Source organism: Telmatherina bonti (assembly GCF_933228915.1).
Source record: "Telmatherina bonti genome assembly, chromosome: 21".
In the NCBI taxonomy this organism is placed as follows: domain Eukaryota; kingdom Metazoa; phylum Chordata; class Actinopteri; order Atheriniformes; family Telmatherinidae; genus Telmatherina; species Telmatherina bonti.
Genome location: NC_136630.1, coordinates 5,007,726 through 5,026,999, shown reverse-complemented (window position 1 = coordinate 5,026,999; position 19,274 = coordinate 5,007,726). Strand labels below are relative to the sequence as shown.

Here is a 19,274-nt window from a genome sequence, read left to right as displayed (position 1 = left end):
CCATAAAAACAGATCAGAGGAATGGAGTTTACAGTTGGAGGGTTGTGTGATGAAAACTGCATCAATGCCATAACAGGTTCAGTCTCTCGTACTGAAACTCTGTCCAGGAATTTTTGATGCTAACAAAGAACTTTTGCGGCAGGAGTGACTTGCTGTTTGGAAACAGCATTTAAACTTTCTAACATTCACGTTTGAGCTGAGGAGGCACAGAAGCTTCGTGGTATTAAAAAAAAAAAAAAAATTAGCCTTTTATCTGTAAGGAGCCTTTAAATGTGAAAATCTCGATCAATACCATCTTAACATCATTGAGTTTTGTTTATGAATCCTCTGCATACCGATCCCTCATTTAATGCAGACTGAGATCATACAGCAAGTGTCTGTAGGACACACACCCCCATGGATGCTTACACTGTTATAGTTGCCTGAAGCACAAATGTAGGAAGATAAGTTTTTACTTCATATCAGTCTTAACAAGTTCTCTCTATTTCCACGTTAGCCATCTGTTTGCATTCTTTACCTTTACTCCAACTTGAGTTTACAAACTCCCAAATCGGACTCCCTACTCCCCACTACAAGAGTCTATTAACACATTTTCCTCATGTCAACATTTCCCTCTACAGCACTTCTCTCTCTTCTTTTCTGCATTCCTTCTGCTGTTGGCTTCGATTTAAGACTGACCAACCTTGCCATGAAGTCAGGCGTGAGGTCTGATTATGTGAAAAAAGATTGATCTGATGAAACAAATCTACAAAAACACACTTAATCACTTCCAGTATAAAACATTACTTTTCATTCAGTTCAGTTTCATGCAATTTTCTATAAAATGTTAGGGATTTATTTCCAACAAGAAGAATCATGACCGTTGCCGGGGTTAACAGGTAGAATTTCTCTTGTGTTTTTTATGCATCTCAGAAAAAAATCAGTAGACTTAATTATAAATGAAAAACATTTAAATGAAAAAAAAAAAACAACTTTTCCTGCCAAGTCTGTTTTGATGACACAGATCTTTAAAGCAGAACTCTGTAACCTTGAGAACAAAGTGGATTTAGCTGGAAAATAAGTAAATATAACTTTCAGGCTCCTCTTCTCCTCTCTGCTGTGCTTCAGCTCTGTCTCCAAAGCGCCTCCTCGCAGTGGAGACCAGTAACTATGGCAACTGGCAGTGTTTATTTGAAACTCCTCTTAACTCTGATTTGTTGTTCTCAATAAGGAACACTGAATTCTCCTAAATTACATTGTAGGCATTAAGAGGAGTCTGACAGCACACAGCAGGTACAGCAGAGTGTCATCTGCATAGAAGTGATACAAAAAGCCAAGAAACTATTAAATCAGACCAAAAGAAGGTGGTATTCATAGCAAAGATAGGGTATCCGAGGACCAAACCTTTTGAAACACCAATTATGAGATGATGAAGCACAAATATGAGTCCTTGCTATAATACTATGAATGAACATGAATAAAATACCCAATTTAAAAAGTAAATATATTTATGTGCATGTGTGTGTTATTACCAGTTGTGGACAGGGCAGACGTGCTGGTTGTAAAGAGCCATTGCATATCTGGAAAGTTAAAGGACAAAAAAAATTTTGGTTTGAGATAAAAGCATTTAACATGAGAAAAAAAGAAGTGTTGAAGTTATAAAACAAACACTAAGGCAGCTTGTCTTCATCATAACATGAGAGCCTTTTTCTGAAGCTTTTAAAATCCCTAAAACCAGTCAGCTACACAATAAACACATCCTAGCAGCAATACTGCCCCATTTCCACCAAAAAGTCAGATTTGGACTGGTTGGAATGGTTTGGTGCAGTTTGGTTTGGTAAACCCTGATCTCTGTTGCCTTTCCACTGCGACTGCACGATATTGGAAAAACACTTATATTGCCGAAATGAATGGGACCTCAAGTAATGCTTACGCTCCTGCCATGTTGTTGACAATTAACTTGCACTGATCTTCCCCTTTTTGTGCATGTTACAAGTTTTTGTCTGTATTTGAGACTTTTCCCTACCGTTCCTACCCATCTTTTATTGCTTGCTATTATTGTGCTAAGTCCTGAGTAAATGTTTCGTTCTATCATGTTTCATTTCCGACTACTGACGTTGGAGCAGTTGTAAACGAAAATGGATAGGCTCTCCATGCGGCTGCAGGTTGTAGCTGGACAGATTTTATTTCATTTGCCTCCTACATTGCAGAATGCGATGGCAATGCTCAAATGATATATTGTGCAGCTCTTGTTTCTGCAACTAACCGTACCCAAACCTGGTAGCTTGATATAACCAGAACAGCGTAGAATGCCTTGTTGGATTCATGGTGAAAAAGAACGCAACACTGAAACAAAAATAGGAGAACGGTGGCCATCCAGTGTTTTGTGTTCTTTCTTGTCTAATTAAATAAAAGAAGCGGGTTCTGCAAACTGACTAAGCAGGAAGTAAAGCAGACAGAAGGAAAGAGACTCAAATTAAAACAGGAAAGACAGAAGAGAAACTAAGGCATCTAGCATGGAGTTAAACAAACTGTTTATTCAAAGCCTGGAAATATGTCACAGGAAAAGAGTCTGGGTGTTCTTTCAAAACAGCTAGTAACAACCACAGATAAGAAATACACGAATCAGCTGAACATTTGGACTTTTGACATTAAACTGCTAGCTTGAACAGGATAGTTGGGGTGCCTATATTGATCACTGATAACAGGGGAATGTGCAGGTTCAGTAGAAGTAACTTAGTTCAGGAAAGATTCCATAGTAAACTAATGCACTAAATTACACTCAAATTCATCATTTGTCACTTAATAAGTCATCAGTACTCCAGCACCAGCTGGTTAGCTGGCTCATCGGATGTAGCAATCCTGCTCTTATCCAGCATCCTCACTCAGGGTTAATGTTCCTTATTGCCAATTCTTTCTCAGGACAACCAGCTTTCTCCAGGTTCTGCTGCTTTCTCTGCCCCCAGCCTCAGCACATTGCTGCAGATACACAAGCACTGCGAGGCGTTCCACCTGCTGCTGCTTAAGGAACTACAGCTTCATTTCTCCCCTTACAGCTGAGACTAACCCTGCAGAACCACAACAGCTTGCTACTGGAAAGTCTTCAAAAACAGTGACTGTGTGTAAAACAGATTTTACAAAAAGAAAAACAAGGCCCAAGCAGGCCCAGAAAGGTGTACCATGCATCTGCCTTTTCTATGCACATAAGGTTTGGCTTTAAACTGAGGCCTTTTAATAAATAGTCCTTCAAATAAGTTTAAAATGTAAGTAAATGTAACCTTTTCATAAACTTGTTCACAGTAAACTTGCGGCCCACTTTATCACATCTATCTTACTAGTACTGGGTGGGACCCCCTTTTCCCTTCAGAACTGCTTTAATTCTTGGTGTCTTAGACTCAACAAGATGTTGGAAACATTCCTTAGAGATTTAGCTTCATGTTGGCATGAAGCAATACACTGGTACTCCACATCACCATGAGAATCTCCCGTTCCACCTCGTCACCATGAGAATCTCCCGTTCCACCTCGTCACCATGAGAATCTCCCGTTCCACCTCATCACCATGAGAATCTCCCGTTCCACCTCGTCACCATGAGAATCTCCCGTTCCACCTCGTCACCATGAGAATCTCCCGTTCCACCTCATCACCATGAGAATCTCCCGTTCCACCTCATCATGATGAGAATCTCCCGTTCCACCTCATCATGATGAGAATCTCCCGTTCCACCTCGTCACCATGAGAATCTCCCGTTCCACCTCGTCACCATGAGAATCTCCCGTTCCACCTCGTCACGATGAGAATCTCCCGTTCCACCTCGTCACGATGAGAATCTCCCGTTCCACCTCATCACCATGAGAATCTCCCGTTCCACCTCATCATGATGAGAATCTCCCGTTCCACCTCATCATGATGAGAATCTCCCGTTCCACCTCATCATGATGAGAATCTCCCGTTCCACCTCATCACCATGAGAATCTCCCGTTCCACCTCATCATGAGAATCTCCCGTTCCACCTCATCATGATGAGAATCTCCCGTTCCACCTCATCATGATGAGAATCTCCCGTTCCACCTCATCATGATGAGAATCTCCCGTTCCACCTCATCATGATGAGAATCTCCCGTTCCACCTCATCATGATGAGAATCTCCCGTTCCACCTCATCACCATGAGAATCTCCCGTTCCACCTCATCACCATGAGAATCTCCCGTTCCACCTCATCATGATGAGAATCTCCCGTTCCACCTCATCATGATGAGAATCTCCCGTTCCACCTCATCACCATGAGAATCTCCCGTTCCACCTCATCATGATGAGAATCTCCCGTTCCACCACATCATGATGAGAATCTCCCGTTCCACCTCATCATGATGAGAATCTCCCGTTCCACCTCATCACGATGAGAATCTCCCGTTCCACCTCATCACGATGAGAATCTCCCGTTCCACCTCATCACGATGAGAATCTCCCGTTCCACCTCATCACGATGAGAATCTCCCGTTCCACCTCATCACGATGAGAATCTCCCGTTCCACCTCATCACGATGAGAATCTCCCGTTCCACCTCATCATGATGAGAATCTCCCGTTCCATCTCATCCCAAAGCTGCTCTGCTGGATGTAGATCTGGAGACTGTGGAGGCCGTTGGAGGACAGTGAACTCATCGTCATGGTGACGTGAGCTTTGTGACATGGTGCATCATCTTGCTTGAAGTTTCCATCAGAAGATGCTACACTGTGCTCATAAAGGGATGAACATGGTCAGCATCAGCCTGAAGCGTTGATCCTGACGGCAGGATGGATCCATGTTGTCATGATGTTTCCAGCAGATTCTGATCCTACCATGTGAACGTGGAGCTGAACTGGAGACTCATCAGACCAGCAACGTTTCTCCATCTTCTATTGTCCAGTTCTGGTGAGTCTGTGTGAATTGTAGCCTCAGTTTCCTGTTCTTACTGACAGGAGGGAACCCGCTGTGGTCTTCTGCTGCTGGAGACCATCTGCTTCCAGGCTGGACGTGTTCAGAGATGATGTTCTGCAGATGTTGATTGGAACTTTCCTGTTTCTTTTCCATCATCTCCAACCAGTCTGTCCGTTCTCCTCTGATATCAACAACCGGATGTTTTCTCTTCTTCAGACCTTCTGTGGAAACCCCGGACATGGTTGTGAATAAAAATCCCAGTAAATACTCAGACAACAACCTTAAATCCCCTTTCTTCTGGATTCTGATGCTCAGTTTGATCTTCAGGAAGTTGTGTTCATCATGTCTACATGACTAAATGCATCATGCTGCTGCCATGTAATGTAAATATGTAAAGCAAATGAGTTTTAGTCTTACACGCCTTTCTTGGTTGTCCACACCAGCATGTGATCTGGTTGTGATTTGAGGGGAAAACTGAACCGTATGTCAGCTTTACGTCCCCTCTTCTATCCCACATTCCCTGTGGAATGCTCATCTCACTTCCTTAGCAAAGGGAAATTAGGACACTTTGACAGTAAAACAAGCAGTTTGTAGACTTTCTGAAGCAGCCCTGAGAACAACACCTGGTCCCGACTGTAGCGCAACAGATGCTAAATATCTCCTTTCAAACATTTAAGCTGCTCTTTGTTCGTGCTGCTGTTATTTGAGGCGCTGCAGATGTGACGGTTGTGTGTGACGGCCAAAACAAGAGCAAATGTTAGAAAAACCAGAACCAGATCCAGCACCAGGAATTTCAAGGATTACTCTTCTCTTACACACTTACGCAGCATTTAGCATGTAGTTTCACAAAACCGCCTCGCTTTACATATGTACCGACGGCTGACGCCGCGGTCGCTGCAGGTGAAACCGCAACCAAACTTATGAAGAAGCATCTGGTCCAGGAAGATCAGTCAGCCACAGTCTTCCTTTTCCGGCCAAAACAAATACAACTTCATAAAGTTTAGGAGCTTGCATGAGCTTGTATAGGATCAGCAGGCATATCTGTCAAAAACATATGAAAACACACTTTCCCCAGGGTATATTAACCCTTACAACGCCACTAGATGGCCAGCACCTCCAAGCAACATATCGTCAGCAGTTTCCCAGGAACTGCAGTGTGTGACTCTGTGGGGGGGAACTGGGACGGACTGGTGACCTACGGCATTTATATCCCGTCCATTCAGACTTCAATCCACAGGGAATGATCCATGATAACACCATTATTTATCACATAAAAACAGATCAGCTGTCTCCACTCTGTTGCTGAGAAACCTCCATTTTCACCTTGTAGTTGGGCTGAGGTCCCTTCTTGTCAAACGTTTAACCGCTGCCGTACGTTGACGGTAATGTCCAATCAGGAGCAGCGAAGGATCAACAAGCAGACAGAAAGCTGTACGTCTGTACGGCTCCAAACACCTGCTGGTTTGGATTGCTTTTGTAGAGACTTATAAATAGAAACATAAACAGCAAATGGAAGGAAATAAATGTAAATATGTAAAGAGTTTCTGTCATGTGTTCATTTCCAGACTTGACAGGACCATCTGCATTCTTCTGGTTGCTCTTTATGCTGCCACATCTACTGATGTGTTAATTTTACATATAATCTGACAGCTGAGGCTGTCCTGAAAGAAATAACACTGACTGGGATTTAGAGGGTTGAGCTTCAACATGCAGTTCTACATGATTAGTATTATTAGAAACAGAGGAAGAGGAAGTAGAAGAATGCAGTTCTACATTATGAGTAATTTTAGAAACAGAGGAGGAAGAAGTAGAAGAAGAAAAGTCATGGAGTTTAAAGGTTTGAGGAGAACTTTTAGCCTCCAGATGATGTGAACATTATGGAAGAAGCTGAATGGCACACCTCTCTGTCTGTTTACTTGTAAATTATTCTGTCAGACGAATGCGGTAAGATGCATTACAACATAATTCAGCTCATGAATGAATATTTTCCACGTCACGTGTGTGCTGTTATCCCATAGGAGCAGGTTTGTTATGATGTGGCCACAGCTTGTTACCTGTTCCCACGCGAGGCCACAGATTCAGCCTGTCAGGGGGCGTCCAGCTCCAGTCCACAATCCCACAGGTTTCCCTGCTCCAATGCACCTGACTCACATTAATGACTCATTGTGCAGAACTTCATATGCAGTTGGATCAATTTAATTTGGTTCAGGTGTGTTGAAGCAGGGAAACACTGACAACCTGCAGGACCAACATCTCATTTCCACGTTTAGCAGTTTATGGCCACAGATTAATATGTTTCCCATCGACGTCACCAGATTATCTCCGAAAACATCATAAGAGCTTATTTTTATTCATAAAGATAGATTTTTTTCTTTTAATTGATCTGCTCGAGGCAGAAATCAGTTCGGTTTACCGGCATCAGATCGATGAACTCTCCCAGAAACACATATAAAAACAGAAACATAAAAAGAAACTTGTGTATAGTTCATGTAGAAAAGTCTGCGGGACTCACACCACCCATATTCCTGTGATGGTGAAGACGGAGAAGCTGACAGGGAGAATCATCCACAGGGACATGACGACCACCAGCAGATCTTCACTGCAACAAAACACAACATCAGCTTCATCACACACACAAAGGCCTCGACTAGCAGGACGACCACGGTGAACCTTTAGGACTCTTCTCACCACACAAGCTGCGCTTCACATCATTAGAGGAAAAGAAATATCATTTCCTGACTTGTGGTTCTTAAAGGGGAGAATTCCCTGCTTTGTTTTATGGTCGATTTAACCCTTTTAGGCCTGAACCATTAAAGAAAAAATGGAAGGAAATACATTTTTTTTTAAACATATAAAGTCTTTCATGGCCTTTTAACAAAACGTAACAAAAGAATTCACTAATTTTTGGAGGATATTTGCCAGTGTGACATGTCTTGATTCTTCTGGTGTAATCGTCTGCTGCCAGGTTTCCGTTCGGGGGCAGAAGACAAGAATCAAACTGGTCAACAGATCAAGAAGTGAAGCCAAAAGTCTCAAACTGTATCAAATACATGATACTGGGATTTACAGGGTTAAAATCAGGGGTAGGAAAATTGGGGGAAAAAAATTTAAAAAAAAAAAAAAACGAATAACAGGATTTTTTGCTTCACAATTTTTAAAAAATTGCTTTTTTTTTTTCGAATAAATAAAATAATCCATTCAAATTTTATAAAATTAGTCATTTTTATTGTTTTTATTGATCTTGTCTTCTTGGGCATTATAGCAGCAGAATGATGGTCTGGCTACTGGGTTGTTTTTTCCACATTTAAATCAAGAAAAATGACGAGCAAAAAAAAGTTTTGTACATTTTTTTTTTTTTTTAAATCTACAAAAATCAGAAATATCCAAGAATTGTGAGAATTTAAATCGAATCGGCGCCCAAAAAGTCTGAATCGAATCAGGATGAAAGCATATAGTCACAGCTCTGGCTAAAATCCAACAAAAAAAAGACCTTTCCTCATTTTTCCCACCAATTAATAAATTTGAATAGTTGACTTATTAATAAGATGAGGAAAGCTGCAGAATGGGACGGTTAAACTGCAGGAGATAAAGAGAAACACGATCAATATGCTGACAGTGAGGTGAGACAGTCTCCTTTGTACTGATCAATGGGGTGTGATGGGATGATAATGATCTGGCTGCCGCAGAGATGCGCTCACTCGGGACGTAAACACGCTTTTCCTACAAATACAGCCGTTTTCCCACAAACAGGACTCATCTCAAAACAGATTCATTTACACAGGAATCCTCATTACCAGGACCTGCTCCGCGTTTAAGGACAAATAATCCAGGAATTCTAGCAGGATTGTTTGCAAAATATTTTGCAAGATGTGGAGAGATTAACTCCAGATATCTGATGTTTCAGCCAAGTTCTTCATGCAAATGTAAAATAAAGTTTGTTTTCTGCAGGTTTAAGGCCGACTGAACAGTTATTCTTATCAAAAAAGTAAAGAAATGATGTGAAATTCCTTTGTTTGCTTTGACCAGAGACTGTTAGTGTGTTAAAGATGTGTCAAGTGTCCAAAAATGAAATTCTTATTATAATTTATTACTTGTGTTTAGTTGATTAAAATGTTATTGCTCATCAGTTTTAGATTGATTTTTACTTTTTTCTCGAGTCAGAAGGAAATATATCACCTCAGAAAAACACAACAGAGATGAAAGGGAGAAAAGAACATTTACATGCATAAAATGAAGATATTTTACTCAAGTCACTGAAAAGTTTCCATCTGTGGCTGCTTTGTGTCTCCACTGAGCACAACAACAGCTGGCTGCTGTGAGGAGGAGGATGATGATGAAGATGTAAAAGGCTTTTAAAAAGGAAAAGATTCACCATGTTCTCATGGTTTCTGCATGTAGTCGCATCTCACCGTTTTCATTTCCATTAAATATCCTGAAATTTCACCAAAATGTTCGAAAAACAACCTGAAGGCGTTATTTTTGTCCCATTTAGCAGCTGATGATACATCTGGAGAATTAAATGCTGCTCACGCTACAATTCCTTAAACAATCTAATATCATCATATATACCAGAATATTCCTTTATTTTAACTGCATTTGGAAAATTCCTACTTTTCATTCAAAGTTTTTACTTGTATTGTTCTGTTTTTGCATGATTGAAACCTTTAGTTTACTTCAGTAAACCAACTTTTCTCACCACTCCTGATGCTGCATGAGTACATGTACCGTTATTGTACTTCTAATATGTAATGCAGTGTTTTTAGCGCAATAAAATATGAAAAAAAAAAGAAAATCTGAGAAATTAGATATTTAATATCCTAATTACAATTTTGCTTTTTTTCAGGAGAAAAACTGTTTTTTTTCCATTAATAAATCATTTGCATTCTTATCGACAGCATGTATACTGTAGTATAATCACTAGATATTAGGGGTGGGAAAATTTAATCGAAAAATCGAATATTGGGATTTTTCAATCCACAATTTTAAAATAGATTTTTTTGTTAAAAAAATTCTTTTTTTTTTTTTTTTTTTTTAAATAAAAATAATCCATTATAAAACTTTTGTCGGTTTTGTTGTTTTTATTGATCTTTTTACTCGTCTTCTTGGGCATTATAGCAGCAGAATGATAGTCTGGCTGCTGGGTTGTTTTTTCCTCACTGAAATCAAGAAAAATGGAGAGCAAATAAATGTTTTGTACATTTTTTTTGTTTGTTTGTTTTTAGTCTAAAAAAAATCAGAAATATTGAAGAATTGTGAGAATCGCAATTTAAATTGAATTGGCACCCAAAAAAATCGGAATCAAATTGGGACGTAAGCATATCGTCACAGCCCTGCGAGACATGAATGAGGAAAATACAGAGTTTATATACTAATTATCTTTAAAGTGAACATTTGGTGTAGGCAGTCCTTTTCTTCAACACTCTGACCCCTGTTAGATCAGTTGTCAGGTTCCAGGAATAATTCTCCAGACTTTCTAAAGCTCTTTTTCTGCCTTTTCTGTCCAGATGATCCCACCCTGCTTCATTAATGTTCTGGTTCTGGAGAGCATCCACCAGACCGGTTGCTCATGACTTTCAGTCCAGTTCTCTCCTTCTACCTATTTCCTTTAAAAATGGATTCGTGAAGACATCCTGAAACTATTTCTTGTCAACAGCTTTTAAACTTGACATTTCTTTTTCTGTCCAGTTTCCCAGAAATGTTTAATGATCCGCTGGACGCCAGGAGAATCACCTTCCTGGTGAAAAAATGCTATTTTCTGCCTGTCAGTTCCTGTTAACAGGAACTTTGCTAAGTCATCTGTTATGTGTAAACATAACAGTGGTTCATCTGTTGAGTTTGGAGCCTTTTTCAAGCTTGAATGATTCATAGGTCAAAGTTTCACAGCCCAACAAACACAGAGCCTTTGAAAATTATCAGGTAAGTGTGAGGAGAAGGCAGCAGTGGTCCAAAGACCTTCAGAAAGCCTGAAAAACTATTTCTCTGAGCTTTTTAACAGATAATCAGGTCTGGTCACCTGGAAGCTCAACAGAAAGAAGTGAGGGATTTTTATCTATTATTCAAAATCTTTAACTGGTTGGTAAATGTGTGTGTGTGTGTGTGTGTGTGTGTGTGTGTGTGTGTGTGTGAAGCCATCCAGGTGTTTTGCATCCACACCTTCCTCCCTCAGTGTCTCGTACCTCTTGTGTTCACAGACAAAGCTTCAGTTTCATCTCACGCTGCGGGAAAACGTCGTGGGGACCCGGATCTCCTGGTTCTGAGCCGCTTTCATCCTCCACGTCTACGTCCTGATGGGATCTGCTGTGGTCTCATGTCCTCGTGCTGCGCCCCGAGCAGGACTCTGCAGCTGGGGTTGCACTTTAACTCCTCCCCCCTCCCTCCCGGTACAGACAACTTCACTCATTTTCACGCAGTTTGTCTGCGGAAATTGGGCGTTTTAAGCACCTTTTTTTTTTTTAGGCTCCACGAGCCCCAGGCTGGACTCCAGGTTGACTGTCTGGTTTGGAGGTGTTGATGTAAAGAAAACATTGTGGTCTCTGATTCCTGGAAAGAAATCTCTGCATCAGATAATCAGTTTGTGGCGAGTTGTTCCTCCTTAAAAAGCTCCAAATGTTTCCCTCATATGGGCTCAGTGTGGGACTGCAAACTGGCCAGAAAAATTAAGCTATGCAAGGAAAGTTTGCATGTGATTCAGCCGTTTCCAGAAAAATGCATCTAGCAGTTTTAAGTAAAAGCAAATTAAACGTTCGGGTTTGTTTTTACGCAGCTTTTAAACGGGTTGGGATGATTTTAAATGAACAATTTGGGCCTGAATGATACAAATTTTTTTAGGCTCATTTGGCAGAAAAAAATCCAACAACCGATTACTTCATTTAAGAAATATATAATGAATAAAATAACTTCTTTTTGGTCCATTAACGCTGACAACAACAATTACAAGCATTTTACTGTTTGACTGTATTTTGTCCTTTAGTACTTGTTTACCTTTAGTATTGCTATGCTAGGATAGCATTGCTATGCTAAGTTTGCATTGCTATGCTAGGTTAGTATTGCTATGCTAGGTTAGCATAGCTATGCTAGGTTACTATTGCTATGTTAGGTTAGCATAGCTATGCTAGGTTAGCATTGCTGTGCTAAGTTAGCATTGCAATGCTAGGTTAGTATTGCTATGCTAGATAAGCTTTGCTATGCTAGGTTAGTATTGCTATGCTAGGTTAGCATAGCTATGCTAGGTTAGCATTGCTATGCTAGGTCAGTGTAACTACACAGCGATGTATGGCTAACAAACACAGTTTAAAAGTCTCTTTTGCTAACTGGGAAAACCGTGTATAAGAACAAGGAAGGTTTGCTCCAGTCAATGGTATAAATTGATCATTTATTGTGACGAGTCATTCTTTAAGTTACAGAGCTAACTCACTGACCGCATCACACACACAGATCACAGTATCACTGCGCCGTCCTGTTCACCGCAGACAGGGAGTAATTTACATAGACATGTTTATATGGTAATTTAGGCTAAAGCTAAATTAGCACACCTTTAGCAATGGAACATAGATGAAAATCACTAACTCATTATTATATCTGTCAAAAAGAGTTATACTGGGGTCATGTTGTGTCATTAATGTCACATCATTGCTATGAACTTACCTATCTGCAAAATAAATAAATAAATAAACACTTTGGCAAAAAATAAAAATACATTTTTAAAAAAGCATACCTGTCCGCAAGCCTCGCCCACCTGTAACGTGATTGTAGTGTTACTCGGTACGTTACAGCGTGAGGACTGAGGATTGAATGGAGTCAGAGATCCATCTAGTGGACAAAAGCCACAACAACATTATTCTGCGCATCTCAGTTTATCAGCCAATGTTGATTATTTTGAAAAGGTCTATAATCGCCCACCGATAAATTTGTCGGGTCCAATTACAATACGTACAAATTGTGTAACAAAACAAACAAAAAAAAGTATTACTTTACATCAGGGATGTTCAAACGCTGCTGTCCTGCAGATTTTTATTGTCTTTGTTCCAACACACCTGACTCAAAGTAAATGACTAACAGCATATAATCATTCTTTAATTTAAGTGTGTTGAAGCAGGGATACACTGAAATTCTGTCAGATTGTGGCCCTCAGCGGATGCAGCGGGTCCATGTGAATGAACGAACAAACAGATAGCTAGACAGATAGATAGATAGATAGATAGATAGATAGATAGATAGATAGATAGATAGATAGATAGATAGATAGATAGATAGACAAATTGGGGCCCACCGTCCCTTATGGAGCTCAAACAGCCCACCTGTTGGGGCTCATGTAATTGAAACCACATGAGACCTGCAAAATGTCCCCAGTTCAAGTCCATCCTCACTCATTACCCACATAACCCAAATGTAACCCTTATAGACCCCACATGGACATGCTGGCTGGAATATGGGGCCTACATAGGTCCTGTACAACTTAGCAAGTTGGGTTCCAGCTGAGACCCAGTCATTAACCACTTGGACTCCATGTAGGCAAACATTGTGGAAACTGTGCAGAATTCCACATGGGACCTTTTATCTGCAGCCCTTATGGGCCCCACGTAGCCGGCTGCGTTAGGGTCTGTAGCTCTGCAAGCTTCCAGCTCCAGTTAACCTGATTTAGATTAAATTCTTTGCTTAAGTTCTTTGCAAACCTTTGAGCCAATGATTTCACTCAGGTGTGCTGAAGTATGGAACCTCTAACAGATGCAGGACAGACATCCCAGTGGAAAAGCACATTACGCAGTATAAACAGTGGGTTTTCTCTACATTTTTCTCGCTAGTATTGTTTATTTTTTTTTGTAAATTTAATTTTTCCTTATGTGTTGGTAATGTCTGCTAGGTACACATGCTTCAGTCATCCTTTTGGTTTCTAATGTTTATTCTGTTCCTCTGCACAGAAGATAAATAAACCGTATACTTATTTATTCATTCAGGAATGTAAATATTGAGGTGTAAAAATAACCAGTGAAAATCCTGTGTATGGCTTGTTCAATGAAACAAAATTAGTACTCAGAATAGAGCAGCTCATTGTGGAGCATCCCACGTAACATCACAGGTAAATTTATATGGTGTTAATATTTATATCAACACATAACTGGCAAAAACAACAAATAATAACAAGCAACTTGTTGGAAACAGACATACTGAGGAGTAAAACCAGAAAACCTCATTCCAATACAGATGTATATTTAGTTGCTTTCCATCACAGCTGCTTCCAGATGAAGTAAACTTAAACTTTGTCCTCGTCGTGATGATGTTTTGGGGTTTAAATCAAACTTTTTCCTGCATTAGATGCTTTTATAGATTTACTTTTTGGAGCACTTTAGTTCTTAAGGAACTAAACTAAGTAAAAACACTTTTTAACATGGATTATTTGATTAAAAATCCGTCGTTTTAGTGACCCTGAAGGCAGACAAACATTCTGATGCCACTAGAGGGCGCCAAATACTTTATTATCAGGACTTCCTGTATGACGCTGCCAGTCAGATTTAATCTGTGAAATAAAGATTCATTTCTTGAAAGTCAGCAGTTTCATTGATCTTTATCAGTAAAAGTATTATAGACAGAAATCCACTAATATATATATATATATATATATATATATATATATATATATATATATATATATATAAATATAAATGTGTAATGAGGGGCAAAGCTAATGTCCATCTGGAATTTCCTGTTGGCGAATCTGATCTTCCATGATGCTTAATGTTGTTTTGACCGCATAAAACATCATGGATGACAGTTTCAGGATGTGTGACGATGATGCAGCTGAACTGAACACCAGACATGCTTTCCCTGGGTTCTTAATCTAAAGTGAAACTTGAATCCTGATTAAGTAAAACCAAAAACTGTCATTTTGAGTGGCTTCCTTCAAATCATCAGTTCATTGAGGAAAGGCAAAGCTGGAGCCTTTTACACCATGACAGAAGTTTCTGTGTGTTAAAAGCCAGTCGAAGTCGAGCATTATCTGTAACTTCAATCACATTCAGACAGGAAAAACCAGTCCATGGAGGGTCAGATGGAATCTGGGTGAGATTCCCAGGGAGAAGAGCATGAAGATATCCTATCGCCTGGTGCAGAATGACTTTACTCTTGCTCCTTTACATTTTGTATGAAGGAATTAAACATCACTTTTCTCTGTCTAAATTCTGCAAAGTGTTTTATTTACTGTATTTCTCTACCAAAAAATCCATAACTTTATAGCACAAATCTGTTCCTTCTGGGTCTGTTTTACCTTTACTTTCTCCCCCTTAATTCTCATCATCCCAACATGAAAGCATGAAGGCCTTTTATCAACGTTTCAGGTTGCTGACATAATGGTTTAATCGTTTTTTTTTTTGTTTTTTTTTCTCCCAGTTCAGAACCCCTCAGTACCAACATGACATGGTTTAACCTCCACAGTCTACCTGAGTGTTGCTGCTGACCATGTTCATCCCTTTCTGAGCACAGTGTAGCATCTTCTGATGGAAACTTCCAGCAGGATGATGCACCATGTCACAAAGCTCACATCATCTCCACCATGACGATGAGTTCACTGTCCTCCAACGGCTCCACAGTCAGCAGATCTACATCCAGCAGAGCAGCTTTGGGACGTGGTGGAACGGGAGATTCTCATGGTGATGAGGTGGAACGGGAGATTCTCATGGTGATGAGGTGGAACGGGAGATTCTCATGGTGATGAGGTGGAACGGGAGATTCTCATGGTGATGAGGTGGAACGGGAGATTCTCATCATGATGAGGTGAAACGGGAGATTCTCATGGTGATGAGGTGGAACGGGAAATTCTCATGGTGATGAGGTGGAACGGGAGATTCTCATCGTGATGAGGTGAAACGGGAGATTCTCATCGTGATGAGGTGAAACGGGAGATTCTCATTATGTTGAGGTGGAACGGGAGATTCTCATCATGATGTGGTGGAACGGGAGATTCTCATGGTGATGAGGCAGAACGGGAGATTGTCATGGTGATGAGGTGGAACGGGAGATTCTCATCATGATGTGGTGGAACGTGAGATTCTCATGGTGATGAGGTGGAACGGGAGATTCTCATGGGGATGAGGTGGAACGGGAGATTCTCATCATGATGTGGTGGAACGTGAGATTCTCATGGTGATGAGGCAGAACGGGAGGTTCTCATGGTGATGAGATGGAACATGAAATTCTCATCATGATGAGGTGTAACGGGAGATTCTCATGGTGATGAGGTGGAACGGGAGATTCTCATCGTGATGAGGTGGAACGGGAGATTCTCATGGTGATGAGGTGGAACGGGAGATTCTCATGGTGATGAGGTGGAACGGGAGATTCTCATGGTGATGAGGTGGAACGGGAGATTCTCATGGTGATGAGGTGGAACGGGAGATTCTCATGGTGATGAGGTGGAACGGGAGATTCTCATGGTGATGAGGTGGAACGGGAGATTCTCATGGTGATGAGGTGGAAAAGGAGATTCTCATGGCGATGAGTTGGAACGTGAGATTCTCATGGTGATGAGGTGGAACGGGAGATTCTCATGGTGATGAGGTGGATCGTGAGATTCTCATCATGATGAGGTGGAACGGGAGATTCTCATGGTGATGAGGTGGAAAAGGAGATTCTCATGGTGATGAGGTGGAACGTGAGATTCTCATGGCGATGAGGTGGATCGTGAGATTCTCATCATGATGTGGTGGAACGGGAGATTCTCATGGTGATGAGGTGGAACGGGAGATTCTCATGGCGATGAGTTGGATCGTGAGATTCTCATCATGATGTGGTGGAACGGGAGATTCTCATGGTGATGAGGTGGATCGTGAGATTCTCATCATGATGAGGTGGAACGGGAGATTCTCATGGTGATGAGGTGGAAAAGGAGATTCTCATGGTGATGAGGTGGAACGTGAGATTCTCATGGCGATGAGGTGGATCGTGAGATTCTCATCATGATGTGGTGGAACGGGAGATTCTCATGGTGATGAGGTGGAACGGGAGATTCTCATGGTGATGAGGTGGAACGGGAGATTCTCATGGTGATGAGGTGGAACGGGAGGTTCTCATGGTGATGAGGTGGAACATGAAATTCTCATCATGATGAGGTGGAACGGGAGATTCTCATGGTGATGAGGTGGAACGGGAGATTCTCATGGTGATGAGGTGGAACGGGAGATTCTCATCATGATGAGGTGGAACGGGAGATTCTCATGGTGATGAGGTGGAACGGGAGATTCTCATGGTGATGAGGTGGAAAAGGAGATTTCCATGGTGATGAGGTGGAAAAGGAGATTCTCATGGTGATGTGGTGGAACGTGAGATTCTCATGGTGTTGAGGTGGATCGTGAGATTCTCATGGGGATGAGGTGGAACGGGAGATTCTCATCATGATGTGGTGGAACGTGAGATTCTCATGGTGATGAGGCAGAACGGGAGGTTCTCATGGTGATGAGGTGGAACATGAAATTCTCATCATGATGAGGTGGAACGGGAGATTCTCATGGGGATGAGGTGGAACGTGAGATTCTCATGGTGTTGAGGTGGAACGGGAGATTCTCATGGGGATGAGGTGGAACGGGAGATTCTCATCATGATGTGGTGGAACGGGAGATTCTCATGGTGATGAGGTGGAACGGGAGATTCTCATGGGGATGAGGTGGAACGGGAGATTCTCATCATGATGTGGTGGAACGGGAGATTCTCATGGTGATGAGGCGGAACGGGAGGTTCTCATGGTGATGAGGTGGAACATGAAATTCTCATCATGATGAGGTGGAACGGGAGATTCTCATGGTGATGAGGTGGAACGGGAGATTCTCATGGTGATGAGGTAGAAGGAGAAAGCTGACTGTGCGGATCCAATTTAGTTTTAATGAACCACAAAACATAGGATGGGTATTATTGAGGAGGCATTTTTAAAGGTTTCATTAAACAGAAGATTTTTGTCTCATGAACACTTACATTTCACCTCAGAGAGAAGAACTGGAAAGCAGTACTGAGCATGATGTATTTATTCACTCTTTCTCATTACAATCACAGTTTATAACATCAACAGGGATGGAATTTATTAGGTTCTACAAGAGGAGATTTAATCCTACACAAAGAGCGAGAGCAGTGGGGTCACATGCAAACAGAACCAGCATTATTTGGCACACAGACGATCTATAACGGCAGCTTAAGCTGTCCAATCATGTCCGAAATGGTTTTATATTCAATATAAACACATCAGCTCTGACATGGATTCAGCGCCCAGCTGCAGACTTTTAAGCACATAGATTTCATTCATCGCATGCACTGATGCAGAACTCTGTCAGATGAAGTACGAGGACATTTTGTTTGTTTCATGGAACTCTGCAGCTGGTGTGGGCAAATAATCAGCATTAAAATACATAAAACAGAGGGTTCGACACCGGCGGGGCGGTAAATGTTGCACTGGAACGACAGAACAAAAGACAAAAAACTATATGTAAAACGAGTAAACAAACTTACAAACTGGTTTCCATGAAAACATAAAGTGGAACATCAGGAGTCTGAGGTCAGAAAAATACATTTTACTCCTGCTTGCTGAAAAACCTGCATGTCAATAAGCCATGAAGCCTTGTTTTCAGATTTGACCCGTTTTCTTTCAGATTACTTCTGTGTTTATGAAGTAAACAATGTTTTCTATCAGTCAAGCTCCATTAGCAACAGCTTCAACTCGTATTAAACATTTTATTCTTATTATCTGTCATCTCTAGTGTAATACTTGCATTGAAAATGTGCTTGAGTTCCACATGAAGCCTAGGAAAGATAAAAGACTTCTGTGAAAGTGGCCTTACATCTATATTTCCTGGTACGGTCATGTTCAAGGACACATATTCCATTTTACAGATTCTCAGAGGAGAAAATGAACGATTACAGGAATTTATTTAGACGGTTGTTTGCTTACAAGATTCATTAATTTTCTGGCATTTGATAATCGTTTTTTAATTGTTTTTTTATTTCCTTTTGTGCATTTAAATATTAGGTGACCCTTTTCTTTAGAGGGATCTATAGGAAGTGGTTATCTCCTCATCAAAATGCGCTAAAAGCTCACTGACTAAAAGTCCCTGATGGCTACAAAGAAATAACATGTTATGCCCAGTTTACACACATTTGCAGCCAAATTGAAAAAAAAAAAAAAAAAAAAAAAAATTTACACAGCATTTACACCAAGCAGCAACCTCCGGCGGTTAAAAGTGAAGCCGATGCCAAAGTGCATAAAACTGCAGTTCCCCCTTCATCCACTAGGGGCTGCAAAACAGAGCAAATCCCCATAGACTCCCATGTTAAAAAGACCAACTTCACAGCAGGAATAAACATGTTTATAGTAGAAATAAACATGTTTACAGCAGGAATAA

The 19,274-nt window shown here is 40.9% G+C and overlaps 1 protein-coding gene across 1 annotated transcript in view; it reads right to left on the bottom strand.

Annotated features, from left to right (window-relative positions):
* Positions 1–11,207, bottom strand: part of LOC306771835 (transmembrane protein 150A-like) — a gene marked incomplete at its 3' end in the record, with an annotated part of 43,131 nt that extends 31,924 nt beyond the window's left edge. The window contains exons 1-3 of the mRNA XM_079261156.1: positions 11,076–11,207; positions 7,412–7,498; positions 1,512–1,559 (exon numbers count right to left, since the gene is read on the bottom strand). Of these exons, the coding sequence (XP_079117282.1) occupies positions 1,512–1,559; positions 7,412–7,476 (113 nt within the window). The 5' untranslated portion in view covers positions 7,477–7,498; positions 11,076–11,207. The remainder of the gene's footprint in view (positions 1–1,511; positions 1,560–7,411; positions 7,499–11,075) is intronic.
* Between the last annotated feature and the right edge of the window lie 8,067 nt (positions 11,208–19,274).